Here is a 24,031-nt window from a genome sequence, read left to right on the forward strand (position 1 = left end):
TCACCACTAAGCTGCTTTTTCGATACTTTTTTTTTTCAGTCCAGGTCTCTTGCCCAAACTTTGAGCTAACAAAGCTCTATATAGCAGGAGGAGTCATGTTACATGAAGTAAAGGCAAATGACTAGAGCCAGAAGACTCTGAGGTGTCTTCCCAAAAATGCTCATAAGTACATCTTCATCAGTGATGGTGGCTGGGGAATAATTTCTTACTACCTGGAACTTGTGGGTGATCATGTTAATTAAGATAAAGCCGTAAGTACTGTTACAATTACAGTACATGACTATGTCCACTACAAATTCTGCCACTTACAAAGGCTACAAGTTCCTTGCGTTTATCACACTTATCAATTCATCTCCTACCTTCTGAAGAGAGAAGGCTTGAGTTATTTTATGCTGAGTTATTTTATGCCATGTTTTGAACACCACCAAGGAAGAAGCCCCAGGCAGGCAGCAGGTTCGCCCTTCCTACCTTCTGGCAACTCCAGCTACTCACAGTCTCCTGAAAACGTGTCCTAAACATGTTACCTATACTGCCCACAGCAGCCCCCAGCTCCCAGGCATCCACAGCAGCTTTCAGGTATGGTGCAGATCAGCCTCGCTGCACTGATCTGACAAGTGCCTGAGGGGGTATAGCTGCAGGCTGCTATCATCTCCCTGCTTGTAAGGTGCTTTGTGTACACTACACATCTTTTTCTTCTTCTCCAAAGCACAGCACATATGTGTTCTGCCTTCTGCCAGCAGACAGCAAGGCATCAAGATGCTCTGCAAGTCCTGTGGTGGAACACTCAGCAGAAAGCTGAGAACAAGAATAAAATGGCCAGGGTCAACCAGACAGCTAGAAAAAATCAAATGCTGACATTAGAGCTACTGAAATTATAATGGACTAACTGGAATCTGAATCCATACACATCTCTGAAGAATCATGCTATGCTCAGAGACCTAGTGGTGGTGCCCAACATGACTACCCCAAATGAAACTGGGAGCAAGAAGCCACAGCAGAGCAGAACAATGTAAAAAAGAATCCCGTACCACGGTCATGGGCTGACACAGACCTTGAGAGGTCAATGCCACAAGGCACTTTGTCACTGCAAAACCTCTCTCTCTTTAAAGCCTGCAAATTAAAAAAAAAAAAAAAGAATCTCACTGAAAGTGAGTATATGGTTCAAAACTGCAATCTTGAAAAATTCTGTCTTCTGCGTGCCCAGCAACAGTCTGACAGAGTAAGAAAACCCCCACCTCCTCCCCTTGCTAACAGCTCCCTTCCGGAATTGGAGCGATGCATTTTGCACTAAGCTCAAAAGTTTTCACAACAATTTTCCAACCTGTCATCAGGGGCTAACTACCATATTTTCTTATGGGTCTCATGACAGATGGCATTTTTCTTACAGCCCCATCTCCTGGAATCGCAGTATGTAACAATCCTTCTTTTTTTCTAAATGAAAGAAATAAATGCTCTGAATTTATGGAAGCAAGCCAGGGAAGGGGAAGCCTAAAAGAAAACAAATAATAAGATAACTGAAAAGACCTCAACTAGTTATTTTTAATACCTTGTTCATTTCTACTCAAAATTTCTTTTTTTTTTTTTTTAATTTCGCTGTTCATATTAATCATTTGATATCCTAAATATTATAATCAGTATAGAAAAAAAAATGTATGTCATTTTGGCTTCAAAGGGATTTCTTATGCTTTAACATAAAAGACAGCTTCACAGAACAGTATAAAAGAGTCTACAGTTAGTGCAGCTGCACTCAATATTCATATTCAAATAAACAAGCAATTACAAGCAACAGATACAAATGGTTTAATTCATCTTGAAATGAGGGAAGAAAGCATGTGTACATGCAAGCACAAACATGTAAAAAGCACTAGCTTCACTGATGGATGAAAGGACGAATTTTTCTAACTTTGGCCATCTTCCTACCACACAGAGCAATGCTTCTTCTACTTGTATGCCAAGGAGCTTAATGAAGGCACCTCACCAGGGCTCCATGTGCAGCAACCTGAGACATAATTGGGTTCTGCACTGTGTAAGGGAAAGGAACCCAGGACTTGTGTCATCCGTATCTCCTCTCCTTGATTTTTGCCCCTCAACTTGACATCAGTCGCCATTGGACTGTTTTCATTTCATGTTGGCTTATGCCTCCCACATCTTGTCCACACAACCAACCCTTTCACCAGTTTTTGGCAGTGATATAAAATAGGGCTAGCTATCTTGTGTATTGTTATTAGCTGGACTTCAACCTCAAACTGTGGGGATGGCACTACTAAACTCCGTGATACGCAGTAAGGAACACAGGTTGAATAACTCAAATATTTAATGGCTCCAAGTGCTCTTGCACAACTCCCACAACATGCCCAGGAAGATTAAGAATTAAGAGAATTAAGGGACTGACTTCCTCTAAAGGGCCAAAAAGTGCAGGAGCTGCTTTTGGAGGTCCCAGCAACACATGCAGGAGCAGAGAGTACATAGAAAACAACTTCTTGTGCAGTGATTTACAGCAAGGGTAGGGGGTGACTGCTGGTTTTAGTCCGGAATGAAGTTGTAGCCAGTACTGGACTACTCATGGTCAAGGTTTCCTCCATCAGCCTTAACCAGGGGGTTCATTTTCTCTGAGAGTTGCCACCATGTGCTGCCTGGAACCTTTCAAAGAGCTCTCCTGCTGAGGAACTTGGTAGGGGACTCCAGGTATGGAGCTGCCCAGTTACTCCCCAGCTCATGGTTTCACTTGCTGCTGATGGCTTAGCCCCTCCCTCATTACAAAACTCAAATTCTTAAACATGTAAAATTTGAATGATGCAAGAAAGAAAAGAGAAAGAACATGGCAACAAATTAAAAAGATTAAAAAATGTTGTGCACAGAAGAAACACCCTGAAATTAGATGTGGAGAACAATGAAAGACTTTACCAAAGCAGAAAAGAAAAGGGGATTTTTACTAATGTTTAGACCTGCCCAGTAGCCTGCATGCAAAACAGGTGAATTAGCAAAGTGATTTTAAACAAAAACTGCTTTTGAGTAACTAGAAAAATGAGCAAAAAGGTATGCATCACCATCAGGGAAAACAGAGCAGCTAGAGGGAAGGCAAAGTGTATTTAATAAACTTCTGGCTGCCAGCACTATCACTTTGCTGTATGACCTGTAACAGAACTTCGCACATCATTCATTGACCAGTTTCCACTGAAACAGATACTACAATAAATCCAACTTAATTAAATAGATAAAATATGGATTTTTCAGACTAGTAGAGTAGCCTGCAAAATTAGTGTTTTTTACCCAACTACCTGCAAATGCTTCAAAATTAAACTAACTCTCACCTATATTTGAACCTTCACTGTTGAATACAAAATAAAGCAATTTCCATTTCCTTTCAAATCAAACTGCTCTAAGTGGTTCAATTTTTCTTTTTGTTTCATCAAGTAGGTTTACAAGGAGTCTGCAGAAACAGAGAGCTGACAACCAAAGTATACAAAACTGCACGCAGCTGTTTGCCATGGTACCTTGCTCGGTGTATTCCATAATACCTTATTCGGAGATAGATGCACTGTAGAAAAATTCATATTGAATTCACTGTTGAAAAATGCTAGGAAAACAACCGCATTCAAATCCTTCCAACTCTGTTGTGCCTCCAGAGAAAGCCCGAGTGAAGAGCTGGGTCTTGTGGCATTCCCAGGAAGCTAACACCTGATTCTTCCGAGAAGGTGGAAATAAGCTTCGTTTGTGAAACATCACTAAGTAGATCACAATGAAGCAATCCGCCCAACAATGCTGAAATAGAAAACTGTGACATAAATCACTGCCTTTGAAAAAAGGCCTTTGAAAAATAGCCATTTTTCATCATTATTGCTGTCTGGACAACAAGAAGAACCAGAGAGTACAATATGAGCATCAGGCTTGCATATTCAAGTAATGGAAATTCAGAATAATTACAGCTCTGATTTGAAGGATGTTATGAAGAAAAAAATCAGGATGCAAGATGGTGGGGGACAAAATTATATAGGAGCTTACACAATTTTTCAGTTAATTAAAAAAATTAAGTGTCTAGCTAATGTTCAGCATAGCCAATTAAACCTTGTTTTCTTGCTTTTTGCTCTTTTAAAATTTAAATTATTTTAAATGAGGTGTCTTTAAAGTTATTTTGAATTTGTCAAAGCACTTCAATATTTCTAAAACATTGTTAGAAAATATCAAGATTAAATGTTTTCCTACATATTTTCATCAAATACAATTACTTATCAAGTGTGACCAAATTTCAAAAATCACATCAGTGCTTCTCACAAATCTGTTTTTCTAGCAAATTTTTGTTTGGCATCAAAATTCCTCCCTGATGTACATATGCCTTCATCTGAGGTACCACCTTCTCTACTTCCTGCTGCTGTTTCTTTTGACCAACAACCATCTTCTTATGTGGACTGGAGCTCCTCCACCTTTTTCTCCACCAAGCCTGTATGTCCAAAACTAGTTTCATCATTTTGTTTTGCAAGGTCCACATCAAATAGATACACATTTTTAAACCCATAGTACGTTGCTGTCGTTGCCCCCAAGGTTTTCATCTAAACCATGCTTAAAAACTTTACATAATCAAATAACAAAATGAAGAACTGACATTCAGTACCAAGCTCTTGGTTAGGTCTTGGTTATGGGTTCGAGCCGCCATGATCGCTCTGGTATGGTCATGCCATTGTACTGATGTCTGGGAAGCACCTGATTTGGGTTAGCAACTATAACTCATTTTTTGGAGACTGGTGAATGGTACACAGCAGCCTCGGGCCCAGCAGTGGTCACTGCACAGCAGGAACACAAAATGTCAGAGCAAAGGCCAGCCCAGCAGCCAGACCACAGGTTGTGCAGGTCTAGGATCTTCAAACACCAACTCTCTCTGCAACAGCTGTTTAATCTCACAAGAGCAGGAGACTAAGATGCTTAGCATTCTTTATACATTTTCTGGCTTCTAGCTCTGGCCTCACATAGCAAAACCAGCTTTGTTAATCATCATGATCCCAGAGGCAATATTCTCTAAATAGTATTCTGGGCATTCCTCTGAAGCATTTAGCAGGAGCAGATTTCCCTGAGCAAATCCTTGTTCCTTCTGGTTGTTTTTCACGCAACCCAGTACTAACAAGCCCAAAACATTCATAGAATAAGCCCTGTGCTACACCAGTTATAATTATGCCACCCACAGTGTCCAGGAGATAGGGCAGAATAGCCACTTCTCTTTCACAACGAGAAATGCTTGCTCTGGTCACAGCTGAGGGAGACATGCTCATGGGGCTCTTCCTGCCAATGTGCTCCCAAGTCAGCAAGACTTATCCCCCTACCACAGGCAGGTCTGGCTCTGACTTCGCAATAACCAGTGGGGCTGTGAATGAATACCACAAATGTCTTGTTCATGCACAGAAATAGGTTGGGAGGAATCTGCTAACTAATTATCTCTCTCCCTCTTTCAAGGGCTGATAAAGCTCGTCTTATAAGCAGCCAGCTTTTTTACCTCCCATTTTTCCAAGAGGGTTGTAAAACCTCACTGCTCTGGTGGCAGGGAGCCCTTCTCTCACTTTCAGCCTAAATTTATTTAGTCAGTTTATTGCTGTTGCTCTTGTGAGAACACTGGCCTTTAGCCTAAACTGTTCTTCTCCCTCTTTGGTATTTATTCCCCTGTGATATTTATAGACAATAATCACATAGCCTCTCTGGCTTCGTTGTGCTAGGATAAACAAGACAAGTGCTCTCCATGTCTTCAGCAATGCATTCCCTGATTATCCTAGTAGGACTACCTCTCCACACCTGTTCCAGGCTTAACCACCTCCCCAGAACAAGGACGCTCGAAATTGCACAGGATATCCAAAAAGATATCCAACAGCACCTTGGGCAACAGCATTGCAGCCCTTCCGTACATGCTGGAAATACCTTGGTGCACACTAAGATGCTACCACTCTTTTTCCCAGATGTTTTTTACTGAGGGTGTAGCTTTAGCCATCCACAGGTGAGAGATACTCCCCCAGCCACCGTGCCTGGCTTTCCCAGCTGAGGAGAACCCACCTCACCAGAACACGTTTCCATTGCCATCACCCTGCATTTTGTACCACCGAATTCCAGCTTGTTTCTAAATTCTGCAGGTCTTAAGGTCACCCAGTTCTTCCTGTATGTCACTCCTCAGTCTAACTCTAGTATGATGATAGCCTCTTTCTTTGTGTTAACAGCAAACTCCTTTAGCACTCTCCTGTGGGTGAACCAAGGATCCTTCATGGAAATGTTAAAGACTACCATTGTCTTTAAGGAATGGTACCATTACTTCCTCTTCAGTCTGGTACTTTCAATCAGTTTAAATTCCATTTCTGATGCCTAAATTCTATTTTGGTTGATAATATCCTATTTCACACTTTACCAGCCACATTACTGAAATCCAGTAATCTGGTTTTTCTGTAAAATTTCCATAACATTAGTTAAAAAAAATAATCAATACAGTTTGACACAATCCACCTTTGGCAAAACCTCATCAAGATTTGTCCTACTTTCCTTTAATCTCTGTAACTTCAATTATCGCTTCTTTCCAGTTAAGGCCGACTGTCTCACCTTCTCCTAAAAGCCTGTTGGGGCTCAGAACATCCCCCTGTCATTTTAATGTAAGCAAATTTTACATTTGCTGCTCTCCACTCTAAGCCATTGTTTTCATAGATCTGTTTTAATATTGGCAATGCTTATGCATTTAGCAATTATGCCATTCCAGTTATGCCACTCTCCTCTTTGCTTGATTGTATCCACTTTGTACAGCTTTTATAAAACATTTACCTCAACACTATCTGGGGTCACAAAGAAGGCTGCAAGAGGAACCCTGACAGTTCAGACAGTGGGATCTCAGGCTGCAGTTTGGCTTTTTCATGTATCTTATCTTCCCAGGCTTCTGGCCTTACAGAATAGGAATTCATCCAGCTGCATAGAGGTCTATCTCTAAGAGTTTGTGTACACCTAGAAACAGATCATTCAGCACAGAAATCTTGCTAATACATTCAGGTCTTATTTTTCATATTATTTTTGTATTACATATTTTATATTAGATATGAAAATATGTAATATTTAAAAATATGAAAAATGTTTTCATATTATATTTGTTTTTATTATCTACAGGATAAAAGTCTAACTTCCAAGCTCCACAGTGAATAAACGAAGCAGAACTTAATATAAAGATAACCACTGTTAGTACAGTTATTTTAGCCAACTCAAGAGGGCCAATTTTTAATGTAATGGTGCTACAGTTCATATACTGCACTGTGCTGTGGAATCCACTGGAAGGAATGAAATCTGCTTATGTCAGTCTGGCAGGTATTTTTGCTGACCTTTGAGTCATCCTTTTTACCATTTGTTATTGTCAGATTTTATAATAAAATGCTAACAGTCATCTTTTCCTATAATTCAACCTTATAGACAACGGTCTTGAAATGGCTCAGTGATGAAGCAATCACTGGCAACATAACGTGATTGGCACCAAAATTCAGTCCTCTCACAAAGCTAAGTCATCTTCACTAGACTCTTCCACACCGCCTATTACTGACTCTAGATTACATCTACCATCATGCTGTCTACCTTGGTTTAAAATTATTTTAAATTTTAAAATGTCAGCTGGGCCATTTCACTCTTGGCCAAAGTCATGAGGTTGAACTTTCTTATAGAAAAATTAAAAACAAGTTCTGAATTATTTTTCCTGCAAAAAAGTAACGGTCCTGGAAATACGGCACAGAACATTACTCAGATGACAGATTCCCCCAAAGAACTCTGTCCTTCTACCATGTCTATTGCCATGCACACTGGGTGAATTACTGTTGTCAATAATACTGCTATTTTGCTTGGCCAGTAGTACCCACTATATACGTAATGGGTAAGACCATAATTTCCAATAGCCATGAGCAAAAATAAAAAGGAGATTAGGAATGAGAAAAAAAAGATGTTATTGTCTGCAGACTGTCACTTGATCAACAATGATAATCCAGGGAATGATAAAGGCTGGGCACTTCAGTGCTAGACACCCTTTGTGATATTTCATAGATCTGGCTTGAAACCAAGAACTTCTGTTCTGTGACAAAATCCAGCATTTCAAAATGTGATTCTATTTCAAATTAGAAAGCGAAGTGTTGGCCTTTCCCATCACGTAAAGTTCAAAATCTATTTCTGAATACAAAAATGAAAGCTGTGGATACAGCAACAGCATTAAATATTGCAATTAGCACTGTAACATAAACCTAAAGACAAGATGGAATTAATAGAAGTACAAAGTTGAAATGTTTTGACATAAACTGTTTTGCTAAAGTAGACTTCCCCCTGGAGAAAAACACTGAAAGATGCAGTCCTGAAAAAAAGTGTAGACTAAGATATCTGCAGCTTTCAACAAAAAGCTGCACCAATGGGAACAAATGGTTTTGTAATCGCTGGGTCGAAACAATTTAACACAAACGTGTACTTGCTGCCACGACTAACAAATCTAACAACTGTAGACCAAAATTTTAAAAAGGAAATAAAATATTAACTAATATAGCACTGACGTGATCTCAACTTAGCTTTAAAAACTAAGTTTTTTTCAAGTGCAAATGATGATTTGGAGAGCTCTTACTGGTTCTAATCTGCACTATAAATAGCCAGACATTGTGAGAAGTCTCATGCTTCCAGTAATACTGGTAACTTCTGAATTGATCTCATATTTTATTTAACGAAAACTCCACACTGATGAACTAGGGTTGCTATACCACAAATGAAACAAGCCACATCACAGACCATCAGGGAAAAGGTAAACTAAAAAAATGCATTATATAGCTTGTAAAAAGTGTAGCAAGGGATTTCAGAGGAGGCATCAACAATAAACTAAAATCCTTCTGGGGTGAAGCCAAGATAGATTTTGGTTGAGATATGCCACAGCAAAGAGGGCATTCCCTCTTCCTTTGGGACATGAGTCATGCTGGATCACTCTGCTCCATCAGCAGAAGACCACACAGACCCATCACGTCAGCCACACAACGAGTGCGAGAGTCGCTGTGGTGGCTCGTGCACCTCTTGTGAGATACAAACCAAGCTGCACACGTACTAAAAAGCTGCTGCAGTCCCCTTCCTCCTACAGACCTCTCAGGCCAGATGCTGCTGGTTGCCCTCAGGCCCTGCACCCCTCCACCCAGCACTGACTCAGCTCTGGACAGCACAGCTTCTGTCTGTGTGTCCCCACAGGCTGTTCCACCTTGTTGTGCATCAGTGGACACATTATTTAAGAGATGACAAGAGCTCACAAGCATGGGCCTGGAGTAAGACACACACAAACCTCGCTTAAAGAAAAAAAAACGGCAAACAAAAAAATGCAAACAACTGACAACAACAAAAATGGATAAATGAATAAAGCATGATTTCCCTGCCAGCTGCTGTGAGTCTGCATCTCAGAAGAGGTGTACCCTTAGAAGAGCTGCTCAGTGCAGGAGCAGGCAGCTGGTATGGTCAACCCTGGCTGTAAGGTCGGTGATGGCTGCAAGCAGGAGAGAAGCCCAGAGGTTTCTGAGAGGGAATTACAGTAAGTGAGCCTGTGATCAGTCCATACAGTGCATTTCCAGAGTTACTACAGAATAAAGGAAAGTCCTGCCTGAGATGGAAAATATTTTTCTAAGAAGCAACCTACCTGTAACTCTCATGAGAAACAGCTTACAAGAAAAACACCCAGATGCTCACCAGATGATTTCCTATTTCCACAAATGCTCCTCAGACTGGAGCTCTCAAAGAAGGAAGTTTTCCACCAAGAAAGAAGCTAACCAGTTGCATTTACATCTTCTCTGTTTTCATGCAGCCAGACATGAATAGCATGACACACTGTGTGAGGGAGAGAGGGAGCCAGCAGCAAGCACCACGAGGTGAGAGATCATTATCAACCAAATGCTTTCTGATCCAGCATTAGCAGCAGGCTGAAAAGAACTTCCTGATCACGGCATTAAACAAGGGTGAGAGAGCGGCTCTCAGGGCACTTCATTTCCGATGCCTTCGCAATGACCTTGTCCATCCCTGCCAGGTGAGTCCTGTCCTGTGACTGCCACAGAAGGATGTTTGACAGAAGGGATGAACCAGGCACAGACACTTGCCATGCCATGCGGTCATACTCCTCAGAGAAGCAGCGCTGGCCTGAACACACATTTAGCTTAATGACCCGCAGGACCACCTGCCCATCACCCAATGGCAGCCTGAAACAACACCTCTGGGAATGAACCCCCCTTTCCTTAATTCCACCCAGTGGCACCACTGAAATCAGTAACACTCTGGTTTCAGATTTAATTATTTCATCTTAATTGTCCAAATCCCAATCATTGTCATCCATGCAACTGAAGCAGAAATGAAACTTGCTGGAACAACTGCCTGCAATGGTCAAGAGGAAGAAATTGAAAACAAAGCAGAAAGAGTGGAAAGCAGGGAAATGGCGAAAGGAGGCCAGGGAAAGGAGGCCACGGCAGCAATCCTGAGCGGAGGCAGATGCCAGCCCCTTGGCCCGCGAAGAGCTGATGGTGACCACAGGCCATGCTCACCCCATGCTCTCTGGGAAGGGCAGTGGGGAGTCAGGTTGCCATGTCCTCAGTTCCTTCCAAGAAGCTCTGGCAAGCAGCAACACGGGGCCAAGCCATAATGAATTAACTCTTGAAAAAAGTCCTGCTAGTGCTCAAACCTTGGCAAACAAGGCACCAAATGCACTGGCTAAAACGATCCTTTCCCAGGTACTTGAACAATGAAGTACACTACTATCTGCATGATTTTTTTTGGATTACAGCATTGTCTAGGAGCCCTAATTTCAATTGTTTTCACTGTAAAAGGAGAGAGAAGTCAGTTTCTGACTTCAGAGTTTGTAAATCCAAGCAGGGAGGAAGTAAAGGTCCATGGCTGTCCCCTATCACTGGCCAGCAGCAAAATCAAGGAGCTGTATCACCCAAGATCTGGATCAGTTCTTGATTTCCTACACAAAAGTGCTTGTTGGTACAACTGAGAGCACGACGGCACTACTTGAAAGATAAAGCTAAGCAAGTTTTAATATCCCACTATGAAAAGAGTGATGGTAACTACTCCTTTGTGCTACAACTCAGAAAACAAAAAATTTCAGTGCGAAAGTGCCAGCATGTCACCATGGCTCTGACTTGAACCACTCAGTCTTCTTCATGCCTTAATACTATTTTATGATCTAATACCTTCCGGATGACAGTTGCTTAGTTACAAAAACTCTCAGATCAACAGCTACAACATCCAAATCTTGCCAAAGGTCAGATCACACTGCATGATCATTCAGTGTCTTAAAGACATGTCTTTTATTATTTTCCTTAGCATCTGAGATAAATACTGAGACATTTTACTATAACAGCTTGCGCTCTGTTGAAGCAACAGTACAGCCTGGGACAGTATGTGCAATGTTATCATTGTAACTATAGACATACTCTTATAATCTCCTATTACATGAACTTTGTATCTTAGCCACAAAAAAAAAAAATCAATCCTGGAAGAGAATAGAATAATGAAGCTTTTGCCTAGCAGTAAAATTTTAGAGAAAAAGTTTTATAAAAACAGGATGAACATTTTCAAGCTTAGCCTATGCAAGTTCTAGATCTTGGTATATCACCAAGACCTTCTGCCTGGCTGGCTTGCCTATTTGCCAAGTCCTTTTCCACTCCCCCTGTTCCAGCCACTTCATTTGTACCAATGCATCACCACATTGCCACAATCTCTTATTGCCTTCCCTGTATGTTTTGTACCAACACATACAGCTACATGGCTATATATGTGGCACATATGGCTATATAGCTAATACACATATAGCCACATCTCTGGCTATATCCTGCATGTCTAATTACTCATTCAGTCCGTGAAGGTTGTTTGCAAGCATGGGTCAGCATTTAATAAAATTACTTTCAGGCTTGGAGTAACTTCAAGAAAACTTAGACCAGTCCGGCAGTCTACTTTACAGATGGGAGGCTCATCTTCCTCATTTACGGCTGTTTTCTGGTGAGACAAACACTTCACTCTTCCTCTCCTAACCTCAAGAGAGTTCAGACATTTTAATGGTAAGTGCCAGTATCTTCTGTCGCTAGTGTTACTGCCAGAGATCAGCGTCTCTGCTCTCTTGACAGTACATGCTTTCAGACTACTTAGCTCCCGTCCCTGCCTTCTTCCCTATCACAACAGACCATAAAACCAGGACAGATAATGGATCCCGGGGGTTTCCACAGCTGAAGGTTCCTTAGCTTACCATCCAAGTCTGGAAACAGCCACTGCAGAAGCTGGAGATAGGCAAGTGACTTCTCTAGTGAGAGTGTGGATGCATTCTCTCTAGATTACCCTTGAAAATCCTCCTCCATTGCCTTGGAGCTTGCTGAGAATTGCCCTAATGCACCTCGAATGATACAGCAGGTGCAACAGGATTTTAAGAGCTGATGGGAAGTTTTTGACAACTCACCCTCCACATCCTACCACTCCAGAAACATATAGCAGATACAAGGAACTGCTCAAACTTCCAAAAATACCGTGAATGCACCAAGAACTGCCCAGTTCTCTGCTTAGGAAGTGACCACAATGCCCCTATTGTTCTACCTACTTATACAGTCTTGAAGGCAGTGCTTTGAAGTATGCAAGTGGTAATACAACACAGAGACATGAATGTTTTTATACCTGCTGAGCTTTTATTCACCCCAGTTCGTATTAAGAGTCTTTGTATTACAGAATTTCATTATCAGCTTGAAAGCCTCCTTGTGAGTAACCCTGGAAAGGCTTGTTTGTGTAAATCGCTGTGCTCATTTTGTACCCTACAAACAAAGAGGAGAAGGACCAACCTGTCAAGGAACTTTTCCCTTCACAATGAGGTACAAAGCAGACAGGCAGACCCAGACCCTGCACAAGCAAACGCATTTTCCCCCAGGGTCAGTACTTGTTAGCATCTATTAGTTGTAGAATTGCCGTAGTTATCTGAGTAATGTCAGAAAGATCAAAGAAAACCCAACTGACTTAACGAGCCATTTGCAATTTCACTAGAGCTGCCGTGCAGATTGAAGCATGAAGTCTTTGAGACAAGTAGATATTAGTGACAGCACACAGCAGCAGTGCTGGGAGAATGAGCATTTACTTTATATGCTGAAAAACACTTGCTGTTTTCTGTATACACAGGGTCAGACTGTACTTGGAGAGTGTGATGATAGCATCACATAAAATATCTTTATGAGCAGCCACCCAGCACACACCAGGACTGCAAACAGGTGTTCTGGTGCCTAACAAGTTACAAGCAAGCCAAATCAAGGAAAACACTATGAGGAAAAACAAAAACACCCCCCAAAACCCCAAAGCCAAGCCACCAATTAAGTGGGTGGTCAAGCTGGTGACCACCATGTCACCTTCCCTTCTGGACTAAATCCCAGAGGCTACTAATATGCACTTAAATCTATATTAGTATGTAATAAGGTTATTAAAAATCCTGGGCTCTTGTATTTTGTGGTATTTTAATACTATCCCAGGTTCGTGACCAGACAAACCCACCAGACACAACCACCCAGCACCTCCCAAGGGATCATTATACTAAAATCCTTGTGCACACCGATGCTCCAGTGATGAAATACCACTAAAACATCTGTCAGTAAAACCAGATGAATACACACGGACCATTCTAGATTTTACTGTGGAGGACCACTGATGTGGCAGCAAGATGCTTCAGCTGACAGCAAGGTCTCATCACGCTGGTCTGTGTGCAAACCTAGAGACTGCTTTCTCTGAGGAAGGGCTAGAAAAGTAATTTGAGGAATAGGAACCCTAAGGATTTGGCTGCATTGCACAGCAAACTGATGAAGTCCATAGTAATAATAGTTTGTGCCTTCTGTAAAGTGAAAAAAAAAAAAAAAGTGGAAGAGTTGCCTCCAAAGTCAAAAATAATGACATAATGATGGCCTAGCATGCTAGCACTACAGAGCTTAGTGAGGGACTGGGTCTGCTCTTGCCTCCTGGCAGTTTAAGAGCTCACACAGCCTCTGTGCCATGGGTTGCTGAGAACTAAAGCCAAACACCTCATTTGAAATTGCTGCTCTCAGGCAGCCCATAACATCGACAGACATCAAGACTACAAGGAGGAAGTGCACTCATGCAATTAGCAAAATACAGTTGTCATTTCCAATATTTGTTTTTCTACATAATTTAAAAACATCAACAGTCAGTACCAAGTGTGGATCCAAAATAACAAACTCTCACTCTCCCAGCAACACAGAAACCCTCAAAAATTAAGCTGGATGAGATATGGCTTGGAGGAGGAATGCACCCTCTGTAGCTGTCCCCCAAATCCCACTTCTTGCAATTTCAAGGATTATTTTTCTTTTAATATCTACCTATTTGCTAGCTAAATCTGACCCTGCTTAGTTTATGACTGTATCCAGAGATGACTTTTCTCCAGACAGCTTCTGTGTCCTACTTACCACCCCAGTTATTAATGCTGCCTATGCTTTGCCTCCACTTCAAACCTTCCCGTTTGCAGGATACATATATATATACATATATTTTATTTTTTTTGCTTTGGTTGCTAAGGGGGAAGCTTTAGCATGGTGGACAAGGATTTAGTCACATGTGAGCTGTAGGGAACATTATCCTTACAGATTAATTTGGAAATCAAGGGGGACAATACGCTGTGTTTATTTTTCACTCCTCAAAAGCTTTAAAAGTACCTCAAGATTCTTGTGTTCTCTAAACAAGATCTGTTATTCTTCAGTAGCATTCAACCAGAGACAACAAAGAGAATATAATACTTGTCTCCAGTGTCATTTACCAGTCAGAGATAAAATTAGTAATTTCACTACAAATCAGAAAACAAACTACATTAATATAAGGAACAGCTCAACACGCATCAAAAGGTTGTTTCACAACTGTCTTTCAGATGTACTAAAGGCAGCTCCCTCACTGTGAAGTTAATTCAATAAGCAGAGGGAATGTAATTCATTTGGTACATACTGTTTGCTAATCAAAGAGTACTTCTTGGCACGTAAACTGTGCATGACAGAATGTTAAGCCTGAAAACATATTGTTAGTCCTCCAAGTTTTCATCAAATCCAAGAACGTAATGTACGCGCATGCAAGTGAGCCTCCTCATTCAAGTAACAAAGATAAAAGCTGTGTAATGAAGTTCTGTAATGGTGACCCGTGGTCCTGGGGAGAGCACACGAGAAAACTTTTCCCCCTGTATTTGTGCAGGATAGAAAGCTTGATGACTTTTTCATTTCTCTTTCTTTCAATTATTATCTCACTGAGTATCGTATGTTCTGACAGCAGCAACACCTATGAGCAAAGTTAATCAGTAAAAAACAGAATCACAGAATGGTTTGGGTTAAGGGGCCTTAACAACCATCTAATTCCAACACCCCTGCCATGGGCAGGAACACCTCCCACCGGACCAGGTTTCTCAATGTCTTGAGCACTTCCAGGGATGGGGCATCCACAGATTCTCTGGAAAACCTGAGCCTCACCATTCACCGATCCATTTGGAAGCTTCCTCCTTCCAAATATCTAATCTAAATCTAACCTCTTTTAGTTTAAAGCCATTCCCCTTTGTCCTATCACTACACTCCCTGACAAAGAGTCCCTCCCCAGCTTTCCTGTAGGCCCACTTTAGATATTGGCAGGCTGCCGTGAGGTCTCCCCGGAGCCTTCTCTTCCCCAGGCTGAACAATCCCAGCTCCCTCAGCCTGTCTTTGTAGGAGAGGTGCTCCAGCCCTCTGACCATCCTTGTGGCCCTCCTCTGGGCTCATTCTAATACATCCATGTCCTTCTTATGTTGGGGGCCCCAGAGCAGGGTGCAGGACTTCAGGTGGGGTTTCACAAGAGCAGAGCAGAGGGGCACAATCCCCTCCCTCGCCCTGCTGAGCACAGTGCTTTTGATGCAGCCCAGAACACAGTTGGCCTTCTGGGCTGTCAGTGCACACTGCTGGCTCATGTCAAGCTTCTCATCAACCAACACCCCCAGGTCCTTCTCCTCAGGGCTGCCCTCAATCCATTCTCTGCCCAGCCTGTATTGGTGCTTGGGATTGCCCTGGCCCGGATGCAGGACCTCAGACACGGTGCAGTGGGGAACAGGGTCAGGAACAATCTGGAAAGGCACGAGCAACACCACCTCAGGAGACTGCAACACTGGAGTGTTGCAACACTGGAGACTGCAACACTGCAACAGTTGGAGCAGGTGGGCCTACACCACAAGCAGCCACACCGAAGAGCTGCCAACATGGCCGGTTTGTTGGCTGCAGAGGAATATTCCACCGTGCTTCTTCACGCGACATGAGCTGCAAAGCAACACAAAGGAGCATAGTTCGCTGCACAGTGTCTGCTTGCAGTTTTCCTGGACTGACAGATGCTGCAGCTGACAGAAACCACATCCTCCCTCTCAAACCATTGTTCTTGCAATCTTAAATAATCTCATCAGTAGCGAACAATTTCAGAGATGAAAATCTGATACGTCTTATTGTATCCACAAGGATCTGAACTTTGTTCTGTTCTCAGAATTAAGTAGATAAGTAAGTGACAGTGACCACTGTTAAAATGAGGGGGAAAGAAACAGGCAAGCAAAGGTTTTATTTGAAAATGCTGAAAAGGAACATTTTTTAAATATAGTATTTCATTTAGGGGAAAAAAAATATGAAAATTCAGCCTTATTCCATATTTACATCGCAAATTCAATGTTCCAAAATTCAATGTGAGGAAAAAAAAACCTCGCCAGGTACAGTTACAAAACTGTGTCCAAAAGCAACATGCTGCAAAACTCTTTGTCAACATTTATTAAAAAGCAGAAAGTAGTATAAAAATCTATACGTGTTTGCAGTAACTGCCAGATAGCACATGTGCAGTCTACCTGGACACAATAATGGGATCTGACGTGTGTACTCATTCTGAAAAGGACAGGATAATGTCTCCATGAATAATCATTAGATGGTTCAAAGCAGCAAACACAGTGCAGCTGGATCATATACCCTGACTCCTTTAGTATGGATTATATACTTTTAAGTTACTGTTCTATTAATGCAGTGAGATTGGACAGAATTCTGTAAATTCCACTGGTTGTATTCCACCCTTAATTGTTCATCTATTTATTTTTAACAGGATCATCATCACATTAAGGAGCAGTTTTGAGTATACTTGATGTTTACTTTCAGAGCAGTTAACTCAATATACAAGCTCCATTTCTGTGTGGTTTAACACATATTTCAAGCCTGTGTCTTCACGCATCATATGTATTTTTTTTAATAACTACTAGGATTTCAATTTCCATACCAGCTCTGGAAATGATTTTCAAAGTCCTTTTCTTTTGTGATGGTTAAAAGAGCTATGCAAAGACAAAAAAAAAGTATCCATGAAGCAGATATGATTACACACTTAGGGCTCATGTGAAAATCTCAGCTGCAATTTGGAAAAAACAACACTGCCAGGTATTCCTGCCCAATTATTTACTAACATTTCAAGTGGTTTAGTTGTAATCTCTAAATTTGTTGTGGACAAGAGCATACTGAGAGTTCAAATACAAATCATTCAGAGCTTAGACAAACATATCCAGAAACCATTCGAACCTTTTATTTTTTCGAAAAACTTCAAGGAAGCACTTTATGAGCCAGAGGGGAAAAAAAGGTTTTTTAACTGGCTATTCCATTAATGCAGCAAGTTTTAAGATGAACCTGGTTGTTTCTCAATTGTGCTACTTCATGTTCTAAAGAACACTCAGAAAGATGTTTATCAGAGAAAAGAAATCCCTGAACAATGAGGTGAGTGTTTAACAGTAAAACCCACTGGCAAAGTGGGATTTCAGTTCTAAGTGCTCTTCAGATTCACCACTAAGAGAAACACACAACCCAAAGGAGTCTATAAGAACATTAATGGAGGATATACAAACACCTGCAAGTACAGTCACACAAGCATTTGTGAATCATATTCAACTGCCTATAAAACCATTTGTGTCACCACTTTGTCTTTTCAGGTAACATGTGTCCCTGTTTTTCCTAGTTAACAGTCACTTGGGAAAGCTGTCATGAAAACAGTTCAATCCTTCTCAAAAGTGAGGCATGTTTTCTTCTCAGGATGTCTTCACAGTGTCATAGACACTGTGCCATTCGTCACAGAGAAGAGGACAGTGCTCTCAGTAGACAGACATTCCTGGTACAGGCACCTCCAACCAGATAGCAGAACATTAGCAGGCCATTCATCCCCATTATATATTTTTCCTGTCTGTATTTTTTTTTCATTCCTTTTTTTTTTAAGGGAAAAAAAAAGCTCTTGTGCTTTAGCATTAAATTTCAGGTTTCCTAGCAAGTTGTCAAGAACATAGTCGCACATACATGCCTTTAAGCTGAAAATTGGCTGTGATTTATCAAAGTCAGAACAGTATAAATAATGCAAGTCTTGCATAGACGTTTTGCAATGTAACAGCCAATGGCCTGCCAACACAGCATTCCAAATACACAACCTCTACAGTGGCCTCCAGAGTTTCTTTCCTCAAGAAATTCTGTATGATAATCAAAGGGCTGTTAGAAGGCAAGTGCACCCTAATGGTGTCTTGACAGCTGGTATAGTGTATGATCATATGCAGAAAGAAGTCATGCATCCTTAAGGTGTATAAGGATAGTAAAGGATGCAAAATTCTGCACTGTCAAGACTTTGCTAACAAGCCAAAATGAAAGAAAAATGATTTACTCGGTACCCGAGGCCTGGTGCATAAAACAGAGTTAAATAAACTCAGTGCAGCCTAAACTTAAATATTGTATTCAGTTCTGAGCTCCACATTATAAAAAGGGCATTAAGATACTTGAAGGCATGCCCTCCAGAGGAGGGAAACAAAGCTGGTAACAGGGCTGGAAGGCATGTCCTGTGAGGAGAGGCTGAGGACATTTGGTTTGTCCATTCTGGAGAAAAGGAGGCTCAGAGGTGGCCTCATTGCTCTCTGCAGCTTCCTGAGGAGGGGAAGCAGAGAGGGAGGTGCCAGTCTCTGCTCCCTGGGAACTGATCACAGGACACAGGGGAACAGCACAAAGCAGCACCAGGGGAGGTTCAGACTGGACATTCTTTACCGTGAAGGTGGTCAAACATTGGAACAGGCTTCCTAGGGAAGTGGTCATTACCCCCCATTCTTCTCAGTGTTCAAGAGGCATTTGGATAATGTCCTCAATAAAATGCTTTAACTTTTGGTTAGCCCTGAAGTGGTCAGGCAGAGGGACTAGATGGTCTTTATAGTTCCCTTGCAACTGAACTGTTCTGTTCAGACAAATTTGTCCACATCCAGTGAGGAAATCTGAGGGAAGATGATCAGTGCCTATGGTGAGAAACCACATTCAAAAAAACCCAAAACATCTGCATTCAGGTAAATGAACGTCAAGCCAATCCATATGATTTCATGATGAGTTAGTGCCAGATTTTCTTTTGAGATACAAAAGCTCCTCCTTAAAGACGTTTCACCAAATACATTAGGATTATGCCCAAGTTCTGACTCTTAGTCACAGTAGCATGGTAAAAACAGATCTGCTGGAGTTTCTTGAAAATAAATTAGAAAAAGCAGCATTTCTGACACACGTTCAGCACGGTCAGCAGATGTCACCCACCAGGAACTTACCTTTCTGTGATTGTTTCTCTGAGACCACTAGCAACCCCTTTCACCACTGTACTAGCCTTTGGTGTCAGCACTACTTGAGAAATAAAAAAGGAGCCCTTCTTTCTTCTTTCAGTGATTGATGCCTGGAGGAACTGAATCAGTTTTTCTGGATCTGTTGTGTTTGCCCATGGAGCTGGCATCATCTGGCCTGGCCAAAGAAATGGTACCTCGAGAGCCACTGGGCTGTGATAAAAAACCAGCACTTGGTGTTCCTTTTCCCACAGGTACTGGAGGCTTACTTCATGGGCAAATATAGCAGGACACATTTTGTTTCCATACGTGTCCTTGAGCATTTGGACAAGCTTTTCATGATGATATTTCTGCATCCCATAGAAATGATTGAAGTCCAAGAAGACCACTTCTTTTGGGTGGTCAGCAAGAAATGCATTGATCTCTTCCAGGCCCTCCTTGACTTTGGCACTGAATAAGCCGTGAGCAAAGTAGAGTTCGTTGTCTGGGTCTCTTGGCTTGGTGGAAATCCTAAGATCAAAATACCGTATGCCTGCCCCCAGCTGGCTGGTGAAGTTCATGGTCTGTGTAGCCAACCACTTCCTCATCAGCTTTTTGGCTACAGTCCCAAAAACAGACACAAAATTCTGGACCGTTTCTGGCTGTTCAGGCCCAACTGGAGAGGCTTCATCAATGTAGAAGCTAAAGGAGTCATGAGACCCTAAAAACACAACAAAGGAAAATAATCAATATTGGATTTACATGTTAGAAGGCATTAGTGATTCTTTTTTGCTGAATGTAATTTTCTGACCTGTACCAGCACTTGACAACAAACTCCTCCCCTGTCCTTTTTCTCAATACACAACCTTTGTCTGGCAGCATTTACCCACCAGAGCTTCACAGGAACATGACTGAAAGGCAGTGCCTGCTTTACAGCTTATCTGGGTTCTCCCTCACTCTTTTAGCTCTTACTTACACCTTTTATCCCACTTAACTCAGAGGGCTCTGAACGTCAAAACAAGCCTGATGTAATTCCAGCAAAGTCAGACACGTAACAAATCCCTAGAGCCAACAAGAAGATGAGAATCTGGCCCTCCACACTGAATCGTGCACTGTCTAGTTTACAGAACTGAAGAAAAAAACACACACTTGAGTTGAAAAATGCCAGGACATGTAACCTTTCTGACCTTTATTTCAAGTCTCATCTGGTCATCAGTAAGGTTACTAAATGCTGTTTTCCTTCGTAAATATACCTCTAAAATTCTTTAATTTCCCTTGTTACATAAATGAAACAGAGCTAAGGACAGCATTGTGTTTCTCTGCTAAAACACAGCAACTTCATGGTGTGCCTTCAACAAGAACAGAACTACTATGTAACATACCTATGTAAAGAGGTTGCCATTTTCTACAGCATAAGGTAGTTGCATACAAAAATACCTAAGACAATTTGCTCTGCAAAATTCTCTTTATGTCAAGGTATGTCCATTAAAAAAAGCTACACACTTATTTTAACAAGCCTTTAGATCTTTACATGAATGAAGCTGATAATGCTAATGTTTTGGACATCTGCAAAAACATGATAGTTCTCCGTAAGGGACTTTGCCTTGCTTTATGGAGGGATAAGCTTACCCTAGGAGATGCTATCATCCTTGTCTACTACCAGCTTTCTGCAGTCTACAGAGACTGTCTGACCAGTCTCACTGTCCCAGCAGCGGAGGATGCTGCTGCTCAGAGGCACCACAGCAAGGAGAGGAGGTCTGCTCCTCTGCCTGCACCACACCACTTGCAGAACTCCTCCAAGATCAGCAGGACTCGCACCTCCAAAATGGACTGTAGTGCTAAGCACTCAGAGACCCAACTCCAAGCATCAAAAGGAGTTCAGAGAACAAGTCGTGTCTTCTGCTATTGATGCTTTTTTAGGTGCTTTTCAAAATCACTTTCCAAGGCACTCATGCTGTGACAAATAAGTATCACATTAACGAAATCCTGCTAGTCAGTCATTTCTGATGGCGATGCTACTTTAACTGAGCTGGAACAAACCCTATAAACTGAAGTGACAGCTGTAAAATTTTCTTCTTTAACAATAAGTGGAGTCATGACAAATCATCTTAAACTCTGGCTTGAATTTGGCTTTGTTTAATCTGAGAAACGTCTTAAAATTTTGTACACCCCTGCTTTCCACAGTTGTCTCTTTGAACTGCATTTTACTAGTATTAGATAAGTTTTTCATTTTGATGAGGCTTTCTACTGCTATGCGTTGAAGCAATACCATATTCTTCACAGCACCTGATTAGATCACGGACTATCTTGCTACACACTGATATCCCAAGGGGCCAGATCTGCATACAGAATTTTAATGGTAAAACAAATGATTAGAGCAGTGACTTATGTTTCAACAGTGAAAAATCAATGAGATACATTAAACGTTCTGCTCAACGTAACCTGCACTAATCTAGAAATCAAAGTAAATCCAGTCCTGTTTAAAACAAAGCGTAGTTATTGATATTATCAAGGACGGATCTTGCAAACTCTCACTTTGCCCACTGAAGTTCCTTTGATTTCAGTAGGATTTACATCAGAACAGGTATATATGTACAAACAAGAATAACTGGTTGCAGCAGTGGGCCCCAAATGGTAGTAAGATTAATTAAACCATTTGCCCTTTATTGTCAGTTCTGTAGCCTCTGGGAACCTGCAGTTGCAGAAGAGGCAGCTAAGCTTGACCACCACAGCCAATATGCAATGTATACTGTGCCAAGCACTACTTAAATCTACTGAAGTCAAGAGAGGCAGCACAGTTCTCAGGGCATAAAACTAAGGTGAAAAACTTGACAGCTGGCAGCTACCAGCTATCACTAACACAGAACATGGGGTGGGGGGCAGAGGGGAAACATCATAGATAGAAGCTACTGACCATTACAAGCAGGATAGACCACATTTTTTTTTCTAAATTAAGGGCTTCATGCAAATGTTTGAATCTAAAAAATGGGTGAAATTTCACAGTGGGTGAAAGGTACAGAGAAGAGGACACAGGACACTGATAAAGTCCATGTTTTGTGACTAGAACAGGAAGGACCCACTAAATTCCACAAAGAGAAAATAAAGCTTAATTAAACTTGGTTTACAACAAAAGGAACTGATGTGAGCTGAGCTCTTCCAAAGTATGTAAAGGTTCCTCCTGACTGAAAGAAAAACAGCAAATTTTTTTCTCTTTCCACATGTATAAGTAGTTTGATCAGGTCATTTGAATATTTATTCTCATCATGCACTCATCTGTATTCCTTCTGCCTTCAACCTGCACTCCCGTCCGAGCCAGCTTGCTCGCCTAACTCTGGGAAATTCAAAATCCTTACACCTGGCAGAGCAAATTAGTGTATGACCTTTTGTATTGCCATGTCCCAAATCACTATGTTCCTGGTAACGAGAGGATCCTGTATGGACATATACTTGTTTTTAGCAAGCAGCTTTCTTTCCAGTCTTGCTCTGGTACACAGGGACATTCTTGTACTCCTTTGCCACTGGGAAGTGGACTTGTCAGCTCTCTGTATAGCCAGATCTCTGCTCCTATAAAGAAAGGATGCAGGGTTGTCCTGTTTTTGGCTGGGATTAAGTCAGTTGTCTTCATAGAGGCTGGTATGTTGTATGATGCTGTGCTTTGTGATGAAAACAGTGATGATAACATGGCAATGTTTTGGTTGCTGTTGAGCAGTGCTCACACAGAGCCCAGGACGTTTCAGCTCCTCGTGCTGCCCTGTCAGTGATGAGGTGCTGGGGATGCACCAGGAGCTGGGAGGGGACAGGGCCAGGACAGCTGGCCCAGGCTGGCCAAAGGGGTGTCCCACACCGTGTGGTGCCGTGCTCAGCAATAACAGCTGGGGGAACAAAGGAGGAAGGGGGGACATTCGGAGTGATGGCGTTTGTCTGCCCAAGAAACCATTACAGGCGATGAGCCCTGCTGTCCTGGGAGGGGCTGAACACCTCCTGCCGATGGGAAGCAGCGAGTGGGTTCCTTGGTTTGCTCTGCCTGAACACACGGCCTTTGCTTTACCTGGTAAGCTGGTCTTGTCTCAATTTACTCTATCAGTTATTGAAACTGGCCAGTTTGGGTTTTTTGGATCACAGATGGTGCATGTATTTTAAGTGTCTCTTGATAATCGTTTCTAAGGTTGAGAGATGAGAAATGAAGCTTTTGTACCTCTGGGGAGTGTGGAGATAAGCAGACACAGAATAATTTAGGTTGGATGGGAGCTCCAGAAGTCATCTGGTCCAACCTGCTCAATTGCTTCAGAAGTTTTCTTGTCCTGCATTGAGGTCTCCTGCCCTGTTCAGTAGCAGACCAGCATTTTCCTTGCTTTCTTTTGCTGCTGGAGCTTTCTTTAACTGCAGGAGCTCTCTGTTGCCTTTCCCACCCCTTACAGATTTTTTGAACTTAGACGTCAGCTAAACACTTTT

The 24,031-nt window shown here is 41.8% G+C and overlaps 1 protein-coding gene across 1 annotated transcript in view; it reads right to left on the reverse strand.

The window, feature by feature from the left end:
• Nucleotides 1-24,031, reverse strand: part of PLCXD3 (phosphatidylinositol specific phospholipase C X domain containing 3) — an 83,490-nt gene that overhangs the window by 11,347 nt on the left and 48,112 nt on the right. The window contains 1 exon segment of the mRNA XM_050716452.1: nucleotides 19,592-20,300. Coding sequence (XP_050572409.1) covers nucleotides 19,592-20,300 — 709 coding nt within the window.

The sequence above is a fragment of the Cygnus atratus genome, chromosome Z (genome assembly GCF_013377495.2).
Source record: "Cygnus atratus isolate AKBS03 ecotype Queensland, Australia chromosome Z, CAtr_DNAZoo_HiC_assembly, whole genome shotgun sequence".
NCBI lineage: Eukaryota > Metazoa > Chordata > Aves > Anseriformes > Anatidae > Cygnus > Cygnus atratus.